At 38.5% G+C, this 25,000-nt stretch overlaps 3 protein-coding genes and 1 long non-coding RNA gene across 4 annotated transcripts in view; 2 read left to right on the forward strand and 2 right to left on the reverse strand.

Annotated features, from left to right (window-relative positions):
* Positions 1-1,276: 1,276 nt before the first annotated feature.
* Positions 1,277-2,346, reverse strand: LOC138060533 (uncharacterized). Its single transcript, XM_068906338.1, has one exon. The coding sequence runs from the start codon at positions 2,064-2,066 to the stop codon at positions 1,500-1,502; it is 567 nt and encodes a 188-aa protein (XP_068762439.1). The 5' UTR covers positions 2,067-2,346; the 3' UTR covers positions 1,277-1,499.
* A 1,187-nt stretch (positions 2,347-3,533) lies between these two features.
* LOC138059744 (protein cycle-like) overlaps positions 3,534-25,000 on the forward strand; it is a 77,810-nt gene continuing 56,343 nt past the window's right edge. Inside the window, exon 1 of the mRNA XM_068905348.1 lies at positions 3,534-3,537. The gene's annotated coding sequence lies outside the window, so the exon portion shown is untranslated. The remainder of the gene's footprint in view (positions 3,538-25,000) is intronic.
* Positions 6,547-25,000, forward strand: part of LOC138059706 (E3 ubiquitin-protein ligase TRIM33-like) — a 19,024-nt gene continuing 570 nt past the window's right edge. Inside the window, exons 1-8 of the mRNA XM_068905312.1 lie at positions 6,547-8,870; positions 13,803-14,083; positions 15,977-16,140; positions 19,185-19,243; positions 19,849-19,919; positions 20,240-20,314; positions 20,637-20,789; positions 21,701-25,000. The exon at positions 21,701-25,000 is cut by the window's right edge and continues 570 nt beyond it. Of these exons, the coding sequence (XP_068761413.1) occupies positions 7,049-8,870; positions 13,803-14,083; positions 15,977-16,140; positions 19,185-19,243; positions 19,849-19,919; positions 20,240-20,314; positions 20,637-20,789; positions 21,701-21,853 (2,778 nt within the window). The 5' untranslated portion in view covers positions 6,547-7,048 and the 3' untranslated portion in view covers positions 21,854-25,000. The remainder of the gene's footprint in view (positions 8,871-13,802; positions 14,084-15,976; positions 16,141-19,184; positions 19,244-19,848; positions 19,920-20,239; positions 20,315-20,636; positions 20,790-21,700) is intronic.
* The window catches only part of LOC138059707 (uncharacterized), a 14,204-nt gene continuing 3,424 nt past the window's right edge, over positions 14,221-25,000 (reverse strand). Inside the window, exons 2-3 of the long non-coding RNA XR_011134243.1 lie at positions 16,610-16,723; positions 14,221-15,876 (exon numbers count right to left, since the gene is read on the reverse strand). This is a non-coding gene — a long non-coding RNA (uncharacterized lncRNA). The remainder of the gene's footprint in view (positions 15,877-16,609; positions 16,724-25,000) is intronic.

Consider the following 25,000-nt stretch of genomic DNA (forward strand, 5'->3'; position numbering starts at 1 on the left):
CGGTTGTGTGCTGTGCGCATAGGGCGGTGGTTATAAGCTTCAGAGTATTCCTGAGGTGCTCTGTTTATCCTTGGTAGGAAAACTTGCTTTAGCCGGTTACATTCATGCCACTTTAATTCACATTCTAAGCGAGCATGATCACTGCAGTTAAGATAGCAATTAGTGCAGGTACAAAGGAAGCCTGGAATAAAATCCAGGCTCTGAGCGGGACTCGAACTATCACCCTTCAATTGCGCTCTGCTATACCATTTAAGCTGGAAGCTAGTCAGTTGCCAGTTTGTACGTACCAGGGGTGCATGAACTATGGTGAAATAATTTAAAATCGTTTGAATTGAACTGGGGATTGTGACGACTCTAGGAGACAATAAGCATAGCAGTTGAGAGAACAACTGTGGCTTCACAAAAATAATCAAACCATTACCTTTAAACATAAATTTATAAAGTCATATGGTCAAATCAAAGATGATTTAAGCATGTTTCCGGAAGACAGAGAAATTTATCTTAGTATCATAAGATTCAAGGACGATGGTGCGAGCGATTGTTTTCCCCGAGCCTGTGTTTCCCTGGGCAATCTTCCTAGTGGAGCAACGAGAACCAGGAACAACAATTGGGGGAACAAGGTGCGTTTGCTTGCTCAAAACAAAATAAAAGATGTAAATAGGGACAGCTTGAATGGGCATAAATGAATTATTCATTCAAACACATGAATTTCAAAAATGACAGACACAATATTTAACTTCTTTTTCTTCATCACACTTGAGCAGCAATTTTTTCCATAAAATGAGTTTGGCTCACAAGGCGCTTCATTCGAAGCTGTTATTTTCCATTCATGCGAGTTCACGCTCAACGCTAGTTCACGGGTCGGTTTTTCCAATGATAATTTGTTGAACAGTACTTAGGAAACCTTATATTTAGTTAGGAGTCTATATTGTCACAATAGCACGAAAAATACAGTTACTGAGGGTTTTAAAAGTTAGAGCAAGCTAATCTTTTTGAAAAAGCCGATGGTTCTTAGGAATTCGATAGGAATTTGTGAGCTTGGTTTTCGCAAATGGGATCTAAGTTTTCGTGACATGGTCTTGCAGCTTGGAATTTCGATTCAGTGAGGTTATCGGTTACAAGCTAATTTAAATATGAAAACACATTGAAGATTTTATAGGTGATCTATATTTCAAGAAATCTTCTGTGTTAACGTTGTGAATTTTACATTTAATAACGTATACTACACTGTTGATAAAATCCCAAGGAAGTACTAAATTTTTCCCTTGTCTTTTCGTTTTTCATTTTCATTTAAGTTCACATTTTGGTGAGTCTTTACAAATGCCACAATACTGCAAATATTAAAGCCCTCGTTTTTATAATAACATATGTACATTAGATGTGTTGCTAGGCTTTTTTATGCCAAAAGAAATGAATCTTTATCCGGGGTGTATTCCCTCAAGGAATTATCCTGTCTTCTTGTTTTCGCGGCTTGAGACTGATTTTGTGATATGTGGTCTTTATACATTATAAACCTTTCCATAACGGTCTGAAAATCGCGGCATGGGTGATATCAAGCCCTCCACTATTTTCAAAAAGCCAAATATTAGCAAAACACGGCCTAAAAGCTCCCACAGCAGAAACCAAGTGTTTTCACTTTCTTCGATGTAGCGTATTGATTCTAGTGAAAGTCCCATTACAAGCTCAATAAAACCATAACAGACCAATAACCATCGGCGACGCCTCCACAAACCAGGTGGAGTGAGAATGACATCGTTCGTTGAGATCTGTAAACCGTCGATAAATAAATGATGTTCAACCTTGGTGCACAATCCAGGAATGATCATAAGAAGAAAAGATCGGCCATCAAACGTCCATGAGTACTTTTTGCTCATACTACACACAGCCAATCCATTAAGGCGTTTAAAAATCACTCGCTGAACTTCCAAACCGTTTGTAAATACGCGGCATTCGTCGCCCCACCAGCGTTTAAAGGATACGAGTTCCACAGAATAATTCTTCGTTTTTGAGCCAAAAGTAAAGCTTGTTTCCCATTTTTGGGTCGTCTTCCAAAGATAACTCGGCATTTCCTGTCTTCTTCCGCAGAATGAGTTGGTGCAGCCCTCCTGGGGTATGTCCGTGTACAATGTTGTTATATGGAATTGCAATGTGCAAACCGTCCGAAAATGTATATTGGACGAGATGTCACGTCAAGCATTTTTATCTAATTGTTCAATGTGGCCCAGTGGTTAGGGCGCTTGCCTTGAGATCCGGAGATCCCGGGTTCAAGACCCGCTCTGACCACTCGTTGAATTTGTTCCAACTTCCCGGCTGTACTTGTAAATAGCCAACTGGTTTGCCTCCGGCCAGGTGGGATTCTTAACAGTTGTTGTTGTGTTCTGTCGTTTCGTTGATTGTGTTTCATTGGCCCTGAACAGCCCCTATGGGGAGCGGTCAATTACGTATGTATGTATGTATGTATGTATGTATGTATGTATGTATGTATGTATGTATGTAAAAACAAGTTTCACGTCGGTTGAGCCCCCTACGAAAATAACCCGCCAAATACGTTATCCTTTTGCCCCCCACCCCGCCCTTCCTCCCTTCCCAGTCATTCACAGCATTATTTTATTGAGTTGTCAAGGCATAGACATAATGTTTTTGGTTGACAAAAGGAAAAGAGCTAAAGATGGAATGAGCGCTTATCCAGATCACTCAATATTGTTTGTTAAAGAGTAAGGGGACCCGAATCTTGTCCTTTGGGCAAAATAGTTTTAAGTCCAGACAGTCCTTCTGTATATTGACTTAAGGGCTGGGTGAATAAACAAATACACCTTATTCCAAAATGGCCGCCATTTAGATATTCTTTTGTTTTTATTGAAATTAGACCTTGATGCCTCGTTCAAGGCAAAATATTCTTTTGAATTTTCAGCTCAAGAACGAGGCATCAAGGGCTATATGCTGATATGCTGAAATCCAAGAACCTTCCACTTAAGAATTGGCAAGATGTCCTCTCTGATGTGCTCCACTCTGTCCGCTCCCTCTTGTGTACTGCCACCAATGAAACTCCTCATGAGCGATTCTTTGGTTTCTCACGCCGATCGTCTGCTGGCGCCTCCATCCCCACCTGGCTAGCTACACCTGGGCCAGTGTACATAAAACGTCAGGTGCGCAAAAGTAAGATGGACCCTTTGGTGGATGAGGTGGAACTACTCCAAGCAAGCCCTCACTACGCTCATGTACGCTATCCTGACGGTAGGGAGACGACAGTAGCTACAAAGCACCTTGCGCCGAAGGGACAAATTGTTGAGAGCCTGTCAGCACCAGGAAGTATTCCAGAGGAAGCAGAGAACTTGCCCCTTGACCCATGTGTGGGTGTACTCCTGATGCAGAATCATCGTCTGGGCCCGAACCTCAACCCGAGCTTGCACCTGTACAGAATGCGGAACTTACACCTGTCCCGGATGTTGAACCTGCACCCGTTCGTCGCTCCCAAAGAGTTCGCCGACCTGTAGTTAGACTCAATCTTTAAGGACAGGGTGAATGTGGTGCAAATGATAATGCTTGCGGGCAAAAGCTAGAACTAAACAGTTGTTTTGAACGTTGCGAGAGTTGTGTGACGTATCACGTTAAGTTATAATTCAGTGCATTGTATATGTATTTTGAGTTGACTTCATTGTTATAAGTGCCTGCAATCCTCGTGTTTGCAGTTTTGCCGCCATGTTTGTGTTAGTAAGAGATTTGGTGATTAAAGCCTATTATTCTCCAGGCAAACGTTTCCTTCTTATACAACAGGCTAATTTGAATAAAAACAAAAGAATATTAAAAATGACGGCCATTTTGGAATAAGGTCTATGCATTGCTGCAAATGCGCTTGGGATTTTTTTGCAAAATAACGATGACAAAAAAACATATCAAGAAGCTAGAAAAATGCACGCAAATCTTATCCGATCGATATATGAGTTGTAAACAGCTTTCTAGCCTCTGACCGGCACTAGCTCTGCACCATCGTTTCACCTTTGCCGTTCTCCATCAAAACCACAACATGAAATGACATGGGTTATGTAGCCCTTTGTCTTGGGTGTTGGGATTCGGGGGGTGAGCGGCGGCTCCTTTCCCGAAACAGCAGCTGGTAATCGAGCTTACTTTATTAGGAGGAGAGTTGATTGTACGAATGTCCCTGCATCCTCAAAATTAAATGCCCAATGACAAAGGGCTTTTAGTTTTTTCATATGCATGAGTGTCACAAGCGCTGTGCATAAGAATTAGCACGTTTATTGTACCATTGTTGTACTGGCCTGCGAAGCTTGTGGGAGGCAAATAACGAGCGAAGAATGGGAAGAGGCGCTGTGGGTCCCCTCTCCTTTCGCCTCTAGTTATTTACCTCCAGCGCCAACTATCCCGCCAGATACTGTACGAGCACTATACTATACTAGATAGTTATACCAGCATATTTCAGTCTCCTTTGTAAATATTCAGTTTATCAATTAGTTATTTTTTCTTGTATTTGAGCTTTTCAGAGTTTCAGTATTTTGCTTGTAACTAAGATATAATAAAGAAAAAAAAAAAGGAAAGGAACTTTATTTAACTGTCTATTTGTTCTAGCGCTGGAGCACTAATTAGGGACAATGTAAACTGAAATTGACAGTTAACGCAAATCAAGTCAAATGTCGGTTTTTGAGGGGAGGGAAACTGGAGTACCCGGAGGAGACCTCTTGGTGCAGAGTAGAGAACCAACAAACTCAACCCACATATGACGCCGAGTCTGGGAATCGAACCCGGGCCGCATTGGTGGGACGCGAGTGCTCTCACACCTGCGCCCCTATATTCGAGGGTATGTTTTAACCCTCCTAGCTGGGTAACTCGGTCAGCCGGGTTACCCCGTGTGTAATTAGGGAGTTTAACCATTTCACTTCCGAGCTTGATTTATACACCCTGTCTAACTGCCCGAGGCATCCTTCAATGGCTATCTTTGCCATTTAAACGGTTCGTGCCGGGTTATGCCGCGGCTAACCGAGGTGAGAGGCCAGCGAAGATATGGCGTCGTTATCACTTACGAGTAACATTTGCTGAACGGAATGACAGTGAATCTGAAGAGAGCAATGTAATAAACACTGAAAAGTGGCCGCTAGCTGAACAAGTGATTTAAAAAAAATAAAATTGCCGCTCAAAACGTTTCCTTGTCTGTCATCTTGTTTGTTGTTCTTGGCGGCCACTCAAAAGATGGCACACTGCACATCTGCACGTAAAAGCGGGCTATTCGAACCCCCCTAGCTGGGTAACTTGGTCAGCCGAGGCACCCTCCGATGTAAACAGGCCCCGCTAAGTGCTACTTTTTTCGGCAAATTCATTCAGCTGTATTTATTATTAAACTTGAGCTTTTTCGGTTAAACAGAAATTTCTGCAAAGGAAACTTTCAAAGGAAACCTTTTCTGTCTGATAAATCGGCCTAGTGGTATGGTTCCAAGTTAAAATTTGCTGCTCTATGGCAACACCAGTGTATATCAGTATAAAACCCCTGCATAACTAAGTACTTGAGCTCACACAAAATTCGAAACTACCTAAGAAAACGATTAAAAAAACTACTGAAATTTTGCCGATAACCCATTGATTTTATAAACAACCTACTGAAGCAGATGCCCAATATTAGCGAAGTTTAATACGATCACAATATATTTGTTTTTTTTTTTTTTTGATGTAAACGTTTTCAGTTCTGCTGTCTTGTGTTTTAAATTTGTGATGCACCAAGACTATGATGATCATTCTCTCTAGGACGGAAAGAATATTATGCAGGGATTTTGGCTATATTTTATAGCTATGATTATTGACATTCACTCTCCGTAAAGCAGAAAGCCAAAGTAATTTAAATTAGCTTTATTTAGTTCACGGATACTAAGAATATTAAACCCAAAGGAAGAGTTATTAAACTTCTGTCATAATCATCAAGAAATACTGAATTGCTTCATCCGCTTTCTATTTTGTAAACGTGATAAACATTCCCGAGGAGGAGTTGATTTTATTTGCTTATCGTTTTTGACTCCGTTTCAGTAATACTAAGTTTCAGTGAAAAAAACCGTTATTGCCCATCCATTCGTTCAATCGTCCATTCAACAAAATTTAACAAACCGTGGGCCTCAATATGATGTTACTTAATTTTACGTCAACTATAGAATCAGCTGTAGAATGACCTGTAGTACCGATTTATGCAATACCAGAACTGATTTGCCCCGTATAGCTTTGTTTGTTTTGATAAAATTCCCATTTCAATGGTATGGTGAAAATATCGTGAAGGCATCATTGAAGCGAGTACTGACAGTACGTAGGGTTAGCCCGTCAAAACGATTGCCTGAGGCACTGTTTCGAAGAAACGCAGTCATTTCGGGTCCCATTAAAAACCGGAAGTTTTTTTCGGGTTAATTTTCCGTTTTTAAAATGGGATCTTTCTTGATCGCAGCCGGGAGATTTTAGCTGAACCTTTCAAAACTGAAGTTGATCCGAGTCGGTTTCCGACATCGTCTCGGAGAAATCTATACATAATGATGACTAGTGACACTAATTATATGAAAGTACATGCATTTGTAACTTGCATAACAAGCCGGTCTGTTAATCAATTTCGATCACTTGAATGCTTTTGTAGAGATCTTCTGTAAACAGCCACTCATCTTTGACACTTGGAATAGTGACGAAAGTAAAAGTCGTTCATTGTTCTTTTGTCTCGAAATTTAACGAGGTCTGTGCTTGTCTTGCGGGTATTTTCGTGTTAAGGTCTCGCTCTATCTCCTCGTCAAAACGTTTTCTTGTCTGGACACATTAACTTAGTTCTCGACTTTTGTCCGGTGAATATTCTGTAAAGCTGTGAGTGAGGGAGCTAGTAAGTTATTTTGAAGTAAGGACAAAGGAACGTTTCCTGAAATATTTATGTGCAACAAAATGTTCTGGTGCTGACGTCACGGGAGTGATTGGGAGGGAGGCCATGTTTGTGAGCCCGCCATTTTGATCAAGCACCATCGAGTTGAAGGGCTTTCCTTAGTCATTTGTCCAACAAACTACTGAACTCTAAGCGGACACAATGAGCGAAGGAGGTGCGTCTGGAAGTGCCGAAGATCTTGAAGAAGACTCCGTATATATGTTGTGCGGGCTTTGCAAAAAGCCACCGGTCAACACGAGTCCCAAGCTTCTTCCTTGTCTTCATTCGTTTTGTTTAAAATGCCTAGAGGAGCGTTTCTCTGAACAACAGCAAGAAAAAGCGCCTTCAACAACGGCAAGTTTATCTTCTAGCCCGATTCCAAGGTTAAAATGCCCGACATGCGGACAGGAGTTTCTAGTTCCACCGAAAGGAGTTCTCGGGTTCCTGGATAACCAATTCGTTATAGAAAACCTGGGCAAACTTCAGCGAAAACAGGACAATGTAAAGCGATGTTGCACTTCTTGCGAGGACAACAGCCCTGCTTCTTCTTTCTGTCTAAACTGTAGCGACTGGCTCTGCGATGCTTGTGTTTCGGCTCATCAGAGGGTGAGAGTTACAAAAGACCACAAGATACAATCCGAAGCGCAGTATTTGGAAAATTCGGAAACCGTGGACGCGAAGCCCATTTTTTGTGTTACACATCCGACGGAATCCTTGAAGCTCTTTTGCGCAAATTGCGAGAAATTGACTTGCCGGGATTGCCAACTTCTTGAACATAAAGATCACAAATATCAGTTTATTAAGGAAGCGGCGACGAGTTACAAAGACTATCTTAGGGGACAGCTGAATCGTTTATATGAACAAGCACAGCCTCTAACAGAATCAATTCGAGAGGTAGAGAAAGCCGCCAAAAGTTTACAAGAACGCGAAGACAGCATAGCAAATGAGATTAAAAAGTCCTCGGAAATGCTTGTCAAGGCAGTGCAACAAAGGGAAAATGTGCTGTTAACAGAGTTAAAGGCCCTAGTGCATTTTAAAAACAAGCTTCTGTCCAAGCAGAACAAGGATCTCAGGTTGATGCAAAAGATCTTACAACACAATTACGGTTTCACAAGGCACGTTTTGAAAAATGGTAGTGATATGGGATTGTTGTATAGCAAACGCCAACTTAGTTCAAGAATTCAAAATTTATTAAGTCTGAAATACAATGTACTTCCAGTTGCACACAGTGATTTGAAATTTTCTGCTGAAACAGAGAAACTGTGTTCTGTGATCTCAAAACTTGGGAGTGTAATGACCCCAGCTGACCGGACGAATACTACTGGTAATTCAAGTAGACCTGATGCTTCGTTTCGTGGTTTATCGTATGCTAATAGCTATACAGCAGCTCCCTCCACCTCCCTTCCCTCTAGTAACCGTCCAGTCAGCTCGCGACCAAACCCCATTGAAGCCCTTTCAGCTGTAAACAAGCGATTGGGAACACCAAACAGCCATTCCTACTTGATGTCCAAATACCCTGGATCGCTTCAAGCTGCAATTGTTCACCCGTCGGGTGCTAGCGTGATAGCAAATGGCAAAATCGGAGTAGTACCAGCGAACAGTGTTTCTCGACCTCCTCTAATGAGCTCTGTACAGTCAGGCACATATAGTCATCCTGTTAAATCAGGAAATGGCATAACCAGCAATAGCCTTCCCTTTACTCCACGGAGTTCAGCTGTCACTATGTCATCAAGTCTCAGAAGTTTGTCACCTCCGCGTCAAATGCGAAATGGCAATACCCTTCCATTACGACATTTTCAAGACATCGGAAGTAAAATTAGGAAATCACCGCCTCCTCAGCCACCAAGACCATCAAGTAATGGCAGTAATTGTAGCCATCACAGTGTTTCTCCATCCAGTGATTCATCCTCTACTTCTTTTTCTAAACAGAATGGCTTGGAAGCAAATACCTCTGCCACAGACTTGCCAACCCAAGTCTTGAAAGGTATGGTAAACTTACTGTAGTTTTTGTGGTTATCAAATTCATGTGGTTGTGTCAAGTCTTTCTTTGTTTATGGGACAAAATGTTTATAATTTGTGTCATGTAAGATTATTGAATTTGCAAAAATGTCATTTCACATTATTTTACAACAATATTAACAGGAATTTTCTTCTTGGGGTCTTTTTTAAAAAATGGTAAAACATTTCTTGCAAAGAAACTCCCTTAGGTTGGTCCTAAAAGTACCACTTACTTTTTATCAGGATTATCTTAATGTTGCTGAACTTAAAATATTAAATTAATGAATTTGGTGTGAAGTGATTAACATGCCCTGGCAGGTGTCTAGATGTGTAAATATTCAAGAAATAAGTTTTCAAGAAAACAAAAAGATTTTAAATTTTAAGGCTTTAAAAAGGGATGAAGGATTTTGAAAAATTTGTAAATATGTTTTGTGCATGTTCTTTCCCTGTTTGTTTCCAGCCAGTAACTACATCTTTATTTGAGTTAAGTTGTAAACCATACATTTCCAAATACATGTGTGACTTTGATTCCAATTTTTGACCTGATTGGGGAGGTCATAGGCTAAGCACAAGTGCAGCTTTTTCCTCTATACTATTTGGTAAGTTGGGGGGAAGCAGTTTGTCCAAAAAGAGTGGGTAAATGCAACTGTTCTTGGATTTAATTTTCATTGTGGTATAGTGTTATTATTTTTTTGGTAAATGTACATTGTAATTTCTGTGTGTGACAGTTAATGACTGGTGTTTAGTAGTGCACATGTGATGTCAAATTAAGAATGGAGTATCTTTTGTTCATGGATTATCATGTTGAAACATGCTCTATGAGATCATCTACACTGTATTACAAGAATTCAAAAGTCAAGTCAAGAACTGTTACTGTATATTTAAGGCTTTATACTTGTGGGGTTGTGTATCATAGGCAAGAAAATTGTCACTTGAATACAATGGCATTAACAAAACCTACTAGAAAGTACATATCTGGCTGGCTGATTAGGAAGTTCTTAAGACCATTAATACAGTGTAGGGAGTTCAAGAAACCACGACCGAAACGTCACCTCCAAATATACAGTTAAGTTTGAGCTATTTTAAGTATTTCATGATTATTCCATCTCGTTTAAGTTGTACATTAGGGTGAAGTATCTAATAAGTGGACTGGTACGGACAGATTTGAAGTAAGGAGAGAGAATAGGGACCTTAAGATCCGAGGAGGAGGAGGAGGAGGACAACTACATGTACAAGTATGGGTTTTCTGTTCTGGACATGTGCACTTCACTTCAAATCCAGTCGCATTTTGCGATAAGATACGAAAATTTAGTCGCAATTTCGCAAATTTTAGTCGCAAAATCGTCGCGCTGCATTGTGTTGTCAGCGGTTTAGCAGAAAAATATGAGCCCGCAGTACTTGTGTGTAAAGAAACTGCTGAAAATGGCGAATGATCGAAGGAATGGAGCTGTGCACGTAACATCGCAGCTAAATTACTATACAATTACGCTACCTTCAGAGAAAATTCACAGCAAGAAACAAAATAATTTTGTCATTTATTTATTTATTTATTTGTTTATTTTAGCAAAAGTAGCAGCAAAGTGGCAACTGCTAACCCTTTTGTTTCGAAAGAGCGAAGGTGACAACAAGTTGCAAATTTGCAACTTCTCCAGATATTTTAATTGCAAAGGGAAAAATTCAGTCGCAAATGCAACGGTATTGGTCGCAATTTCGAACCCTGCTTCAAAAAATATCGGACTCCAAACTTAACATGCATGCTCAGTACAAAAAACTCGTACTTGTAATTCTTCTCGTTCTCTGATCTAAAGATCCCTATTTAAAGATTCACTGCGGTGTGCCAACGTTGTGGTCAAAACATTAAAATAGGACATTTCATGTTGCTATTTTGACTTGTACGGAAGAGAAGCTTACAAGAATGTGTGCAGCAGGCACAGGATGATCATTTTTCCTATTTTAACCACTAATATTACTGCCATAGCCACTGTCGTTTCTTAAACTACCTATTATTGATTTGGTGGTCAGAGAGGGATTTACCCTTGAGCATCCCAGCACAAAATCCAGGTTGACAAAATTACAAAAAAAAAAAAAAAAAGAAAAAATCTAGTGCCTTAACAACTGGGAGTGAAGCATATTTTTTAAGAAACTGTGGTGCTGTAAAATAAAGAGTTGGGAGCTTGCATTGCAAGCCCTTTGTCGGAGCAAAGACATCCTTTGCAGGAATTTAACCTACAACATTCTGATTGCCAGTTTGGATGCTCTACCACTGACCTATAGGTAACCCTCATGGAAGGTACAATCTTGGATCAAATAAAATGAAAAATTATTGCGCCCCTCCCCCCAAAATCAACGATGAAATCTGTGTGCAAGTTGAAGCTCGCCATTTTTTCATCATTGAAATTGGGGGGAGGGGTGCTCTTCATTTTCCATTTGAAATGTCCTAGATTACAATTATTATTATTGTCTCCCTATACTGCCAGGACTGAAATGTCGAAAAGTAGCGTTTTTGCTCACGGGAAGAGATGAGCCCAATAGTTGGGAGCAGGTCAATTATTGACTTGCTCTCAACTGTGTGGCTTCATAGCTCAGTTGGTATAGCATTGCACTGCATAAAATTATTTTTGTATTTGCTAGCTTCTTTGGCCAACTGCCAAATAGCCCTTTTCTCTCTTGCATTTCTCAGCTTGCATTTTTCTCAAAAGGGGCACTTTTCCAGATCGTTAGTGTTCTTAAAATTAAATAATAATTATTAGCTTGTAGCTTCAGGCAATGAAAGATATAAGATAATACATTGACTTTCTCGTTCAAATTTGAATGTGTAGTGTTTTTTGTCTAAAAAAGAGATTTTTTGAACATTTTGCACACTAGTCTGATTTCATAACAACTCAGCATTGATTTTTAACCACCTGGATAAGGTTTTTGTAGTCAAAACATGGTCTAAATATTTTGTTTCGTTAGGCAAGGGTGGACTTGTTGACATGACTATGAAATTGCAGTTCAGCTCAAGCTTTTATGTACTAACGTGAAGCTTTAAATGTGTAGTGTATTTTACAATTGAATGTCAACCTTTGAAGAGGGTTCTAACTTCTGGGTTCTTTCTAAAAAGTAATAATATTGGAACTCACAATATTCGTATAAACATAACAACTTTCTTTAATTTTCCAGACATGTTTCGACGGTACATCCGTCATCTTCAGTGTTACATATTTTGAAATCGCCGTTGAATTTAAAGCGCGCGCGATCTTACAAACTTCGTTACATTGCGTTGTCAATATTGCGTATTAAATCAAAACAGAACAAAACAAAAATTTAAATGAGTGACACTTAGTTCCTTACAGAGAGAGAGTCAGGTTAATGTGTTTCACCTGCTGGTTGAGATGGGGCTTCTCCCATTTTATATACATGGATTCCTTAAGCTTCACTTGGTACTTAGTGGCTGCAGAGTCCAGGATCTCGAAGCAATCCTGTGTGCAGGATGCCTTACAAGACTCTGAACTCTGCAGATGTTTAAAAACGTTCGAAGATCTGTCTGAAAGTAAGTGCTCGCGCACTCGTGTGGAGAAGTGTCGGCTGGTTTCACCAACATAACAAGCATTACAACTTGCACACGAAAATTTATAGACCACACGCGTGCGAAGCCCTACAGGGACAGCATCTTTCACATTAAAAAGACTCCTGACTTTGAAAGTAGTGAAGACTAACCTTATATCAATAGGTTTACATAACCGATTAGCAAGTTTGCGTATACATAATTCAACGGCGATTTCAAAATATGTAACACTGAAGATGACGGATGTACCGTCGAAACATGTCTGGAAAATTAAAGAAAGTTGTTATGTTTATACGAATATCTATATTGTTGCTGCTATCTAGACCTTTTGAACTCACAATAATATTTAAGTGATATTTTCAAGTTTTTATATGCCATTATTTTAAGTTTAGGTCAGTTGTGCCATGTTCCCAATTGTCATTTGCACGTTGCAATGATTATTTTTGAAAAATAAGCTTTTGCGATTTTTCTGCCTTTTGCTGTCTTGGGAGCCGTGGGTGTGGGACCGTAGGTGTGGATACATGTGGATAGCATAATTAGTTACATGTAGAGTCATGTAATTGTATTTTCATGCAAGTTAGTAAGTATGGTGAGTGTTATACTGTTATGTAAATATTTGACCTGTCATGCAAGTTATCATGTTAAAAGTAATGTAAGTGAAGTATTGTTAAAAAAAAAAAAAATTCATTGTTTCTTGGCTGCTTTTTCTTTATCAGCAAACAACAGTTGTAACTGCTCTTTCTCTCAAACTTTCACTTGTTGCCAGGGCAAAATGCTGAATGCCTGGTTTGAAAATACTTGTGCTGTACTTTGCTTCTTCTCAGGGATGGCTATCAATGAATGAACTTTCAAATTTGATCTTGACTGTGATTTTCATAATTCTGCAGAATCTCATCTTTAAGTGCCAATGGCCAAACTGCATTTTGGCTTCCATCAATCAAACGTCTGACACCAAGCCGAGAGTTGACCCAAAACCACACGTGCATCAATTATTAATGATGCATGAGGTAACCTACCAATCAGCATCTTTGGTTCACACTGTACATTTGTACATTCAAACTACATGTAGATGCCGGTGGAAAGGAATGCAATCTGTACAAATGTTTTTACTGAAGAACCTCTAAAAAGATATTATAATGGTATTCGAGCTGTGAACTAAGCGAAAACTCCAATTCACTTTCCCGAGGCAGAGTTGATCTTCCCAGCTATGCTCTGAAATTTGAATGATGGGAGCCAAAATGCAGTTTTGAATGTGAGATTCCGCAGAATTCTGAAAATTGCAGTAATAATCAAAGCTGAGATCTTGGCCAGCGCATTTTGAGGCTATCTAAAGGTTCATGGAAAATTACGGTATTATTTTCTTGACCATAGGTGCGACATCACCCCCTGGCACAGCAGACCCTTTAGTACCACCAGCTGTTTCTTTGCTCGATTCTGCTCCAAAGAGAAACGGTAACTCCCAGGTTGGATCTGCAGAGGCATCTCCTCCATTACCTAAACTGCTTCCTGTGAAAAGAAGTCTCAGTTCTCAAGGTTTACCAGAGCCTGTTAAGTCCCCTGTTTCATCTTCGCCACCTCCTGTTGTTAAAGTCAAGCAAGAAAAGCTGGAATCCCCTATGGAATATTTACCTTGTCAAGAATCCCTCAAAAAGGTATGGCAGATATTCAGTGAGGCGCATGAACATGTAGACCCAACAAAATTGATGTTACAAGTTTCATCTGTAGATGTACAAGTTTAGTGGTACATGAATACCACAAACTACTGTAGGGCACAAGGTTACAGTAAAATTAATAGAGATTTTTATTGTACATCACACCTGGCCTTAGAGAGATAATTATTAATTTTGAAGGTACATTGTAAGGTGCAATACCTTGGCTAAATATTTAAAAAGTTGGAAATCTTTTTCTTTTTAACTAATAGCAATTCAATTTTGACATGCTTCTGTTCAGTAATTCATTGAAATGACATACAAAATGTGACATTGAAATGTGGTAAGAACAGAAAAAGTGGTGATTGTATCACTGAAGTTCTTACCACATTTTGACGTCTTTTGTGATCTGTTACTAAACAGTTGCATGGCAACATGCATGCAATCTATTATTTTGTTTTATATAATAATGAGATTAAGATTTTTGATGATGATGTCAGCTATCCATTTGTCCTCCAATCATCGGTGAGAACTAATAAAAAATTACCGTAGTTTTTCGGTTATAAGGTGCAGCGTTTTTCCTCAAAGAAATTGCTTGTTGGCCCCAAATGTGATCAAAACTACTCAAGGTGTGTCTTATAGCCAAGTATCCTCTGGCAAGAAAACCTGTGCAGGGAATGATTCTTCAATCCTTTGCCGCCATCTTGTATGTTAAACTCGTCCCAGGCTTCCCCTTACTGCGATTCCAAAATGGTGGCCTCACACCAATGTTCGTGATGATGGCCTTCAATTCTCAGCATTGTACAACAAAAGCACCCGAAAGAAAGTACTAATAACAGCAGGATTTAATTAAAGGTTTTTCTCTAAGTTCTAGTTGAATTTCCTTCTGCCCTAGTTCTTGACTTAACACTACAATCTTCAATTGAGACAGCATCACTACCGATGAGTCAAACCAAATTTTGATGAGATAATTTTTCACTTTGTGACGGAAATGCCATCAAGTTTGAAAGTTGCATGTAAAGGCGTGTCTTAAAACCGAGTGTGCCTTGTATCCGAAAAACTATGGTCATGTGCATTTTTGAGGTTCTTGTATGATTTTTATTAGTTAACCCATTGACTCCTGAAATGCCCCCATTGACAAGGAAAATCTTTTAGGAGTCAATGGGTTACATATAAGTGTTTCATTTGTTTTTGGGTTTGAACTTTTTGAGTGACCATTTTAAACATTCTACAGTGAATTGTACATTAAATTGATGATTTAAAATGTCATTTTTGGCCTAAAATAGCATTTTTTTGGTGTTTGACAATGTTAATGTGAACCTCCGTAAAAGTGAAGGATTTCTAACTTCTGTTCCGTTTATTCCTAATATAAATAATTATGGTCAATCGAACGCACCTTTTAATTAAGGTGCTTTGTTTTGCATGTAGTTTACCATCTTGCTCACTGAATTGGAAGGTGATTGGCTAGAATATCCCCAGGCTTTCCCTGTGACCAGCACATGCCCAGGTAGAATACTGCACCCATGGCTGGTAAATCCCAGCAACCCAACCCTTCCTCTGGAAGGAAAAAGGAGAGGCAGGGTTAGGGTTGGGGAATGTTTAAGATCAAACACAAAAGACTGCTTCATACCGCCTGAGAACTCCAGGAACATGGCTGTGATGAAGCTCCAACGATCCATGTGAACGTGTACTGTAATAATTTATTATGGGTTTGACTGCTCACTGCTTAACTGCAGGTACTTGACGATATACTTTTCTCTTGACAACTTATGAGTTGACCACTCTCCCCTTGACTGCTGTAAAGTACATTTGTATTGATCAATACACAATTACTGTAGGCTCAAGGTAGTTATCTTCGTTAAATTTACCTTTGAAAACTGACTTTGTACATAACAGCAGCAAGATGATGCTACTAGTGGAGAAAGTGGAATTGATGAAACTGGTTCAAATGATGACTGGTGTGCTGTTTGCCGTAACGGTGGTGAACTCTTATGCTGTGACACTTGCCCACGTGTTTTCCACTTGCAGTGTCATGTTCCTTCTTTAACTAGCACTCCAAGGTAAAATTTACTGCTAAGGAATTGCTTAAATTCTATTTTTCTCTTCCAGCTAAGGTTAAACTTGTCAATGCATGAATAGAGGGTAGGTGCCATGTAGCAAATAAGGCGATTGGCGAGAGGTAACCATGGCAACCTAGCCACGGGGCAACCTCAGCACCTATCACACTGTCTTCACAGTGGAACTTATACTTATCAATTCTCGCCCTCAGGGGAGAGTGGGTGGGGCAAAGGCGGAAGCAAATGGCAGTAAGCCGCGAGCAAAAGGAAAGCGCAAGTGCAAACAACAGTGACAGCGCACACACATTGTCAATAGATGCTGACCAGCAGACCTTTCCATGTTAACTTTGCTTATAAAATTAATAACTACATTTAGGGCTGAGTTGTTTCAAGCAGGGTTACTACACTAACCCTGGTCATTCACTGACAGTTAAAAACCTTTGATTGTTGTCACAGTAGGGAAAGCACTTGCCTTCCACCAAGATGTCTCAGATTTCATTCGCAGGCCGTTTGTCACATGTGGGTTGAATTGGTTGTTTCTTGACTCTTCTTCGAACGTTTGATTTGACTTGATATTTCTGGAGGGCTGTAATAAAATTTAATTATTGTCATTGATACAGTGTAAGATGGTAATGTTTCCCAGAGGAGGAATGAATAGTAACTACTTAATAACCGAGAGTGAGGTCATTACAGCAAATTATTATATGGCTCTGTCTCACGAGGACTGGGAACTACAAAATTCACGAATTTGATTGGTTAAAATCGATATTGACCGCGGTCTAGATTTTCCCATCTAGACCGGCATCTAGACTGGTAATGTTTTGCGGTGAAAAGATGCAAACTAAAATGCAAAAATATTGAGTATTTTCTTCTACCAATATTTATTTATGGAAGTGCCAAACAGCATGATGACAAAAGAGAGGATGACGAGCAAACTTTGACAGAATTAAGTTCAGCTCATCGCCGTTCGCAAGCAAAATGTCAGTTAGTACAAACCAGTTACATTAAACGAATGAAATTGTTCTTGTTTAGCATATAATAAACATCTTATTAACCGAGCTTAGTCAGTCTGTATGGGAGAATGTTGACCTCGGTCGTGTGTACAGACCTCACTGCGTTCGGTCTGTACTCACGACCTCGGTCAAGATTCTCCCATACAGACCTCCTGCTCGGTTAATAAGAGCTAAATCTCAAACTGAGGCCTTGCCGTATTGACCGAACGACAGCGAGGTCAATACAGCTAGGCCAAGGTTTGAGATTTTGCTGTTACTGTAACGACCGAACGGTCGAGGTTATTAAGTTGTTTATTATAATATGGCTAAGAGAATGGCTACAAATAAGAAAAAAACTAATTTGCATAATCCATAATCGGCATGTGGGCATTACAGGAGAATAATACCCTAGCACTTAGCTGCTCTTAGCCAATCACAGTGTGTGTGTTATCGGCCAGAAACAGTAGCTATATAATAATATCCCATAATGCATAGCAATTCCTCTTACACTACCAAGTGAAATTGTGGCATAATCAGTATCTTCCAGCCACAATGCAGAGGTGAGCAGTGCTTGAGCTTGAGACTACCATGTTGTGTTTACAAACAGACCTTTCTGTCAAGGCTTTGGCTCTTAAGCATATGTTATACCTTCACTGCGAGTTGGAAGAAATATTTGGCGTCAAGTTAAATGATTTTACGGGTGCTACATTGAAATGTAGGGAAGCTCATGCGAGCTACATCCAGTGTTTGAGCGAACAGTGGCGTAATACCCAATGTTGTTGAGAGTCGATCTGTGGGTGTGAACGTCTCCCTTGCTCGTTCAAATTAATTATTCCTTCGTTCAACATAGGTAATCAAAGAAAAGTGAGTTAAATATGAAATTCACATTTGTGCGATCACTTTCAAATGCAATGATCAAATCACAAGTGCCACTTGCAGGCTCATTAAACTGGTGTATTTTGATAAAATCTTGGACTCCGAAAGTATGAGAAAATGTGGGTACTTCTGGGTAGTTTTCTGCCAAAACATCGTTTCATCATCGATCTGCCTGAGTGAAGTCTGTATTTGGAAAAAACTCTTATCCACAACTGTATAAAATAATAACTTTATTCATGACCTCTCTTCGGGTCCATCATCACATCGTGAAATAACCACATTTTGAGTCTTGATGAATAAATATCAGACTTGAAATACAAAGTGATGAAGTATTGACAGGCACAAATCACTCACCATTATAATCAAGAAAACCTTCGAAATAATCACGAAGAAGATTGTGTATATTTTCATCAACCGAGCATGCCATTTTGCTATTCCCGTTGGAATGAGATGCCTAAAAAAACGTCTGGGATACTCCTCTCGTTTCCCTCTTAAATTTTAACTTGGTATTTGTGACCATTTATGGTTTGAAGACCACACCACAATTGACAACAACTAAAGCTTCCAAGATGTACAAAGCGCCAAAATTCTGGGCGTGACTATCAGTGGCAATCTCAAATGGAACGCACATATAGAAAACGTAACTACTAAGGCTTCAAGAAGGCTGTACCCAATCAAACTAAAACATGCCGATGTAGACATTGTATCATTAGTCCAGTTCTATTGTAGCTGCATAAGATCAATCATTAAATACGCTTGTCAAGTTTTCCATCATAACATTCCGCGTTACTTATCTGACAATATTGAACATATCCAAAAAGCGTGCCTTACGTATAATTCTACCAGATCTCAAATTCCGAGAAGCCGTGATTGAAACTGACTTGGAGCCTCTTTATGAAAGAAGAGAGAAGTTATGCAAAAAATTATTTACATATATAGACAATGACTCAAATCACAAGTTCCATGGTTTATTAACACCTTTGAACATTACAACTTACAATCTGAGGAACTCTGTTAAATATCGCACGTCTTGCAAGACTAGTCGCGGCTCGGTAAATATCCAGCACTAGCCACCTCCACTTCAGTGAATAGTTGTTATTTGTGACTATTATTTTGCAAGTGATAGCAAGCACATGATGGGACACAGTCATTTTATGTGACTTTGCCTTTCTGACTTAGTGACAACTGGAGCTGTGGTTTATGTCAAGAAGTGGACTGGACTGCCCTTCGACAGAAAGGTATGTTCAGCAAGTGTTGAGGTTTCACAGAATTCCTGTAGTCAGTGAAATAGATACATTAAAGTGGTGTATACAGTAATTACTATTGGGGATTTCAAGATGAGTGACTGATGGTAAAGAAGTGATGTGTACTTCGACCTTTAAAACTGTCAGTCTTAAGAATTCATACTCGTCTGATTAATATGTGTTTCTACGTATCAGTAGAAATGACTAAAACCATTGCACAGGAGCAAAAACTAAGAACTGATGATGAACTTTTCATTTAGGAGTAACCAAATTTTCTCACTCCTTAATGCCTGCTCTTAATCAAGTTCCCAATAGATATCATACATTGTACATATTGTATTCATGTTATTGTTTAAACAAACAAAATTAATTATAATTGTCTGTCTGATAGAAACAAGTTACATATAAAATTTGTAAAATGCATGCGGTATGATACTTATTCTTTGGTCTTAAATATAGACAAATATCTGAGTTAGAAGAGCCCTGTTGTGCACTGTAGAAGTCCAAATGTGTGTACTGTAAAATATTATCACTTGCTTTACAGACACGTGGTATTCATTTTGATAATGCTGATCTTTATTGACTGTTTACTAAAATAGATCATGAAATAGTTCTACCAGGAAACAAAAGGCGGACCTCAATCAGTGGTTTAACAGAATGTGAAAAGAAGGTAATGTCAAAATAATATTACACATGAAATTTTTGTAGTGCTGATTACAAAGCAAAATTAATCTTTGCCATAAAGTTGCAGGTTTTATTTTGTTATTTAGCAAAGTTATTTCTTGTTTAACCCTTTCAGCCCCGATAGTGCCAAATGGCACTTATAGATTTTACTCTGTCTAACGCCAGACGATTTCACTCGTCAATGGGGAACCCCTCGGGGCTTAAAGGGTTAAGCTAACAGCGTGAAAAAACTATGTCCCCGTTTAATATTATGAGTAAAGATCTTGATTTATCAACTAATCAAATTTGTGCATGTTTATAATGAAGGCTTGTGAAAAGATGCTGCTGGAGCTGTTGTGTCACACGGATAGCATCCCATTTCAACAGAAAGTTAGCAAATCTGTGAGTGGACTTCTCTAACTTGATAACTTTAACACCAACAGAAAGAGTGGCAGGAAAACACAATTCATGTACCCGGTAATAGTTGAAAACCCATGATTGAGAAATGGTTACATGACTTTGTACAGGTATTAATTTTGTGAAATACACTCTACTAAAGACATTTTGTGCTGGAGTACTGGAATTCTGGATTGACAACATGAAACTCTGGCTGAAAACTATATTTTTTCCTAAAAAACTTGATGTTAGTCCATTAGAACAGTATAACGTTGCTTGCCTCATTCTTACCATGAAGCAGTTATTCATTTTTCTTTGTTTTTGTCAGGTTCCTAATTACTACAAAGTGATTGTGCATCCCATGGATTTGTCCAATATCCGTGCCAAGCTCCAGACACAGAATTTTGCACACTATCAAACTTTCCATGATTTTGTAGCAGACTGCCGCCTTATCTTCGAAAACTGTGCGATATTTAATGAAGTAAGTGCTGATGTGATTGTCAGAACAGTATTAATTCACTTTTTTTACCTAGACATGGACAATTTGATCTTTGATGATAATTTTTTCCCTCAAAATTACAATAATATTAGTCTGATATCATTATTTTAGGTTTGTACCCTGGTTGTACTTATTCTAGTGGATTGCTCTGCTCATTAGAATCCACACTTAGTTTCCTCTCATTGTATTGTATTAAAAGTAATCTTCTTGTTCTTGATCCCTCTTTTTATTGCTTTGAACGTTCTTCCTGTTGATATGCTTTACTTCGAAATGATTCCCATTATAATGCATGATGTTTTTACTAATTCAACACCATTTGATGTCCATGCACATAATACATGTTTCTCTTCAGCAAGGAAATTTCATATTCAGGAATCTAGATTGGGCGTGAAGCTCAATTTGTTAATATCAGTTTACAGCAGTGTCCCCAATTAGTGTTCCTGCACTAGAAGACTGCACACTCAAAGAAAGGTCCTTTCCTTTCAAACAATTTCTTCAAATTTCAAAAGCTCTTTAATTAGACACACATGAAGCTAAATGTTTTTAATATTCATACATTCCCTAACTCCTTAATTTTCTAGTTGTTGGTTTGTGATCTTGATAAGCTGTCTATATTGTGTAATTTACATTGCCATAAGCAATCTTTATGGTTTAATGACTAAGTTGTAGCTCACTTGTTAATTACCGTAGTGGGCTGTGACAGGATGTCATGATTTTGACTTATTTAATTTGCTGCTTTAACATTTTGTTTATTACAAATCCTTTTAACCCCTCAGGGCCTGAGGGGACCACCATTGACAAGTAAAATCGTCTGGTGTTAGACAGAGTAAAATCTATTTAAGTGGCCACTGGGAGTTAAAGGATTAATTAATCTCCTCATCTGAATTTTTTAGGCAACCTCAGAAGTTGGCAAGATGGGCAGCAACCTCGAGGTCTACTTTAACAATGTACTGAAGAAATATATGCCGAATTATTTCGAGCCATCTTATGAACCAAAGGCCAAGAGAAAGAAAGATGATGCAAGGATGTTTATACTGAACCAGTGACTTTATAAGCAGTCTGCACGTCTAGTAATTTCAAAAATTTCAACTCCTCACATTAATTGATAAAAAGGGTAAAATTAGAATGTCCAAAATGACACTGACCTAATCTTGTAAAAATATGCAATACTATTAGATGTCCACCATCAATGATGGTACATTACAAGAATTCCAATCCATCATGATGCTAAAAAATTCAGAAAAAAATATACAGGGCATGTAACCCACCTAACGACTTAGTGACTTTATTATCGACTTTCCTTTTCTTTTTTATCCTTATTTTAGAATAAGGTAACTGTGTGAACTTAAACGCATTTTTGCTATTAATTTTGTTGAAACAGGAAGTCTTTCCACCTCTTAAAGCTGCAAGATACCATCTTGATATTCCTTTGATGAAGGTATCCAAACTTTAATCCACTTCTTTTCTTGAAGTTTTGTGTTGGTTGGGAAAAATTACATTTCCTGTCATTGAAAATGAAACTATGGCTGGAGCCCTTTTTATGGCCTCAAGTGTTTTCTGTACAGTCAGTATAATTGAGTGGTGCATGCATGTTTTAAAACAATTCAGTCTTTCCATCTTACATGACATTTATAGTATGTGGCCATTTTTTGTTTGAATTAAATTGACAGGCAAGTCGTTAAAAAAACCTCTTCTGCAAGTGTGCTTGAAAAGGATAAGTACAGTCTATTCACAGAGGTACTCTTGCAAAAAGGCTACCATTATTATTGAATGACTTAAGGTTGTACTGTAACAAATTTTGCACATTTTACTGGGACTTTTGCAAACAGTGTGAATATTTGCTGGCCCCATTCTTTTTCAAGCACTTCTCCCATTCACTTTCGTAAGGCTAAAAAAGAGTTGGAATAGACATTACATAAGTCCCAAATCAATGTGCTTTTAAATATACTGTCCAGTGAGAGTCTCTATGGACTACCGGTAGTCCCAGCACAGTAAAGTGCTTATTTATTCCAAATTGCACGAGAAAAATCATGTGATAGCTAAGCAGACTGAAGCATCGTACGCACGTCATGCATAAATTGCACCACCCAGGGCTCACCCTGTGAGCAGAGCCTCTCTAAAACTCGTCAGAGGGCGGAAAAGAGAGCGTCTGCAGAAAACCTGTGAAGTCTTTTATAAATTCTTTTTTTCACTGGGTTTACAAAAAACATCACTGCTCTCTGCCAATCAGAATTGAGTAATTTTTTTATGTAACTATATTATTAGCTCTGAAATTATACGTGTGATTTCAAAATCTAACAAGTGCGCAGCATATGTAAGTTTGATTTCAAATCAAAAGTATGATTTCAGACCAAATTTGCACGGCACGAAGTTCAATCACCACTTTATTACATCCATTTAGAAATTGCACAATTTAATCACTCATTCAAATACTGGATTTTAGTATGTCAGTTGGAAAATCCCCTAAATGTAGGTTATCATCGTTCAGAAACTGTAAGAATTAAATTCATCATTTTCTTAAAAAAAAACAAAGTTTTGGGAGCAAAAGTTGCAAAATTCACCCTGCACACTGGCTTTCCTTGGCTTTCATTTTCCTGCAATTTGATTGGTTGCTTTTAAAAAGCCTTAATCTGAGTGTCCTTTTTTTTTTAAATGTCCCTTTCTCATTGGCCGGGGAAAAGGTGCAATTTATAGCAAAACAGTGCGATTTGTGAATAAATCGCATTGCCGAGAGCCAATCAGATTGCAAGGATCACCAGCGATATCTAAATGGATGTAATAAATTGGTTAACTAATGACTCGGCCAATAATTCCATGTAATCATTGGATGTGTTGTCAGAATTCAATGCTGGTTAATACTTACTTTAGAAGAATTGTATAAAAGTATTACCATCAACGAGGTGGTAAATATAATTTGTATTTGGGGATTAAAAATTAATGTTCAAGGCTGTTGCCTAACAGGAGCCCAGTAGCCTGTGGCTCCCAAAGAATAGCTCTGGGCTCCTTAATTTTTCACAGCAACACCTTTCACTTCATATGTTGGGCTCCTAAGTTCTCAGCGTTTAGCTCTGAGGGCCCCTTTAAAATTAATTTTTCTTAGGCAGCAGCCTTGATGTTGATATTGTCATGTTAATTTGAACCAAATTGGTGTAAAGAATGCAAATCATTAATCACTCATTCAGATTAACCGCCATATTTTAGAAAGAAATTATTGGTGCGAAACAACCTTAATCAGCATTTGTAGGACTTTACTAGTCCTTCTAACACTCCTTTACTTTCATTTGTTTTGACCAAAGTACTAGCAGATAGGTTATTAGGAACTGATCACAACTGTATTTTTGCACAAGATAAACTGAAAGTGAAAGCCTTGTTTTGAAAAAGTTGTGGAAATGCTCAAATATGGTATGAACCCAGGTTGTGACAAGTGGTCAAGAGACCACTAATTTTGTAAATATTTTGGGTTACATGTACCTTGGTGGTATGTATACTATAATTTTTGAGTGTATTTTGTTCTTGCAGTGAATATGCAACAACCCACATAAAACAAAAATAAAGTAAAATGAATGATAAGTTTACTTAATTTAACCATAGTTCACATCAGATGGAGTGGTTGTGAAACTCTGGAGACTACTAAAGCGAGAATTGTGACATTGTGCTTCATGTTAACTTGACCTTGACCAATCTTTTGCCCTCAGTTCACAAGGGAGTTTTGAATAAATTAATTAAACAAAACTTTTGATTTGCTCTGCCTTTTGGAATAAGGTTTGGTTTGTACGTACATGGTCAGAACCTGAACAGTTATCAAAAACAAAACAAAGAAACTTTACAAGTTTCATAACCACCTCCACATGTTAACTTTATATTTTACTGTTTTCAATATTGTTATAGCACAAAATCAAGCAACCCTCTTCAGGAAACTTTAATTTTGTGTTTACCCTGGTCATGATCATCCTTTTCATCAACATTAACTACACTTGCTGTAAGCTAAATAATGCACCTCACTCCAAATGAATGCCATGTCCTATTATTTTTGGCGATACATAAAAGGCATATAGTAGAATCTATATATATAACTTAAAATAAGACTTAAAGGAGCAGTACCGCACGGAACAAAATTAGTCATTATCATCGTTATGTGGACAAGTTGACTTCCACATGCAAATTAGATTTAACACTTTGTAAAACTTTTCCTT

The sequence above is a fragment of the Montipora capricornis genome, chromosome 8 (genome assembly GCF_036669925.1).
Source record: "Montipora capricornis isolate CH-2021 chromosome 8, ASM3666992v2, whole genome shotgun sequence".
Lineage (NCBI taxonomy): Eukaryota > Metazoa > Cnidaria > Anthozoa > Scleractinia > Acroporidae > Montipora > Montipora capricornis.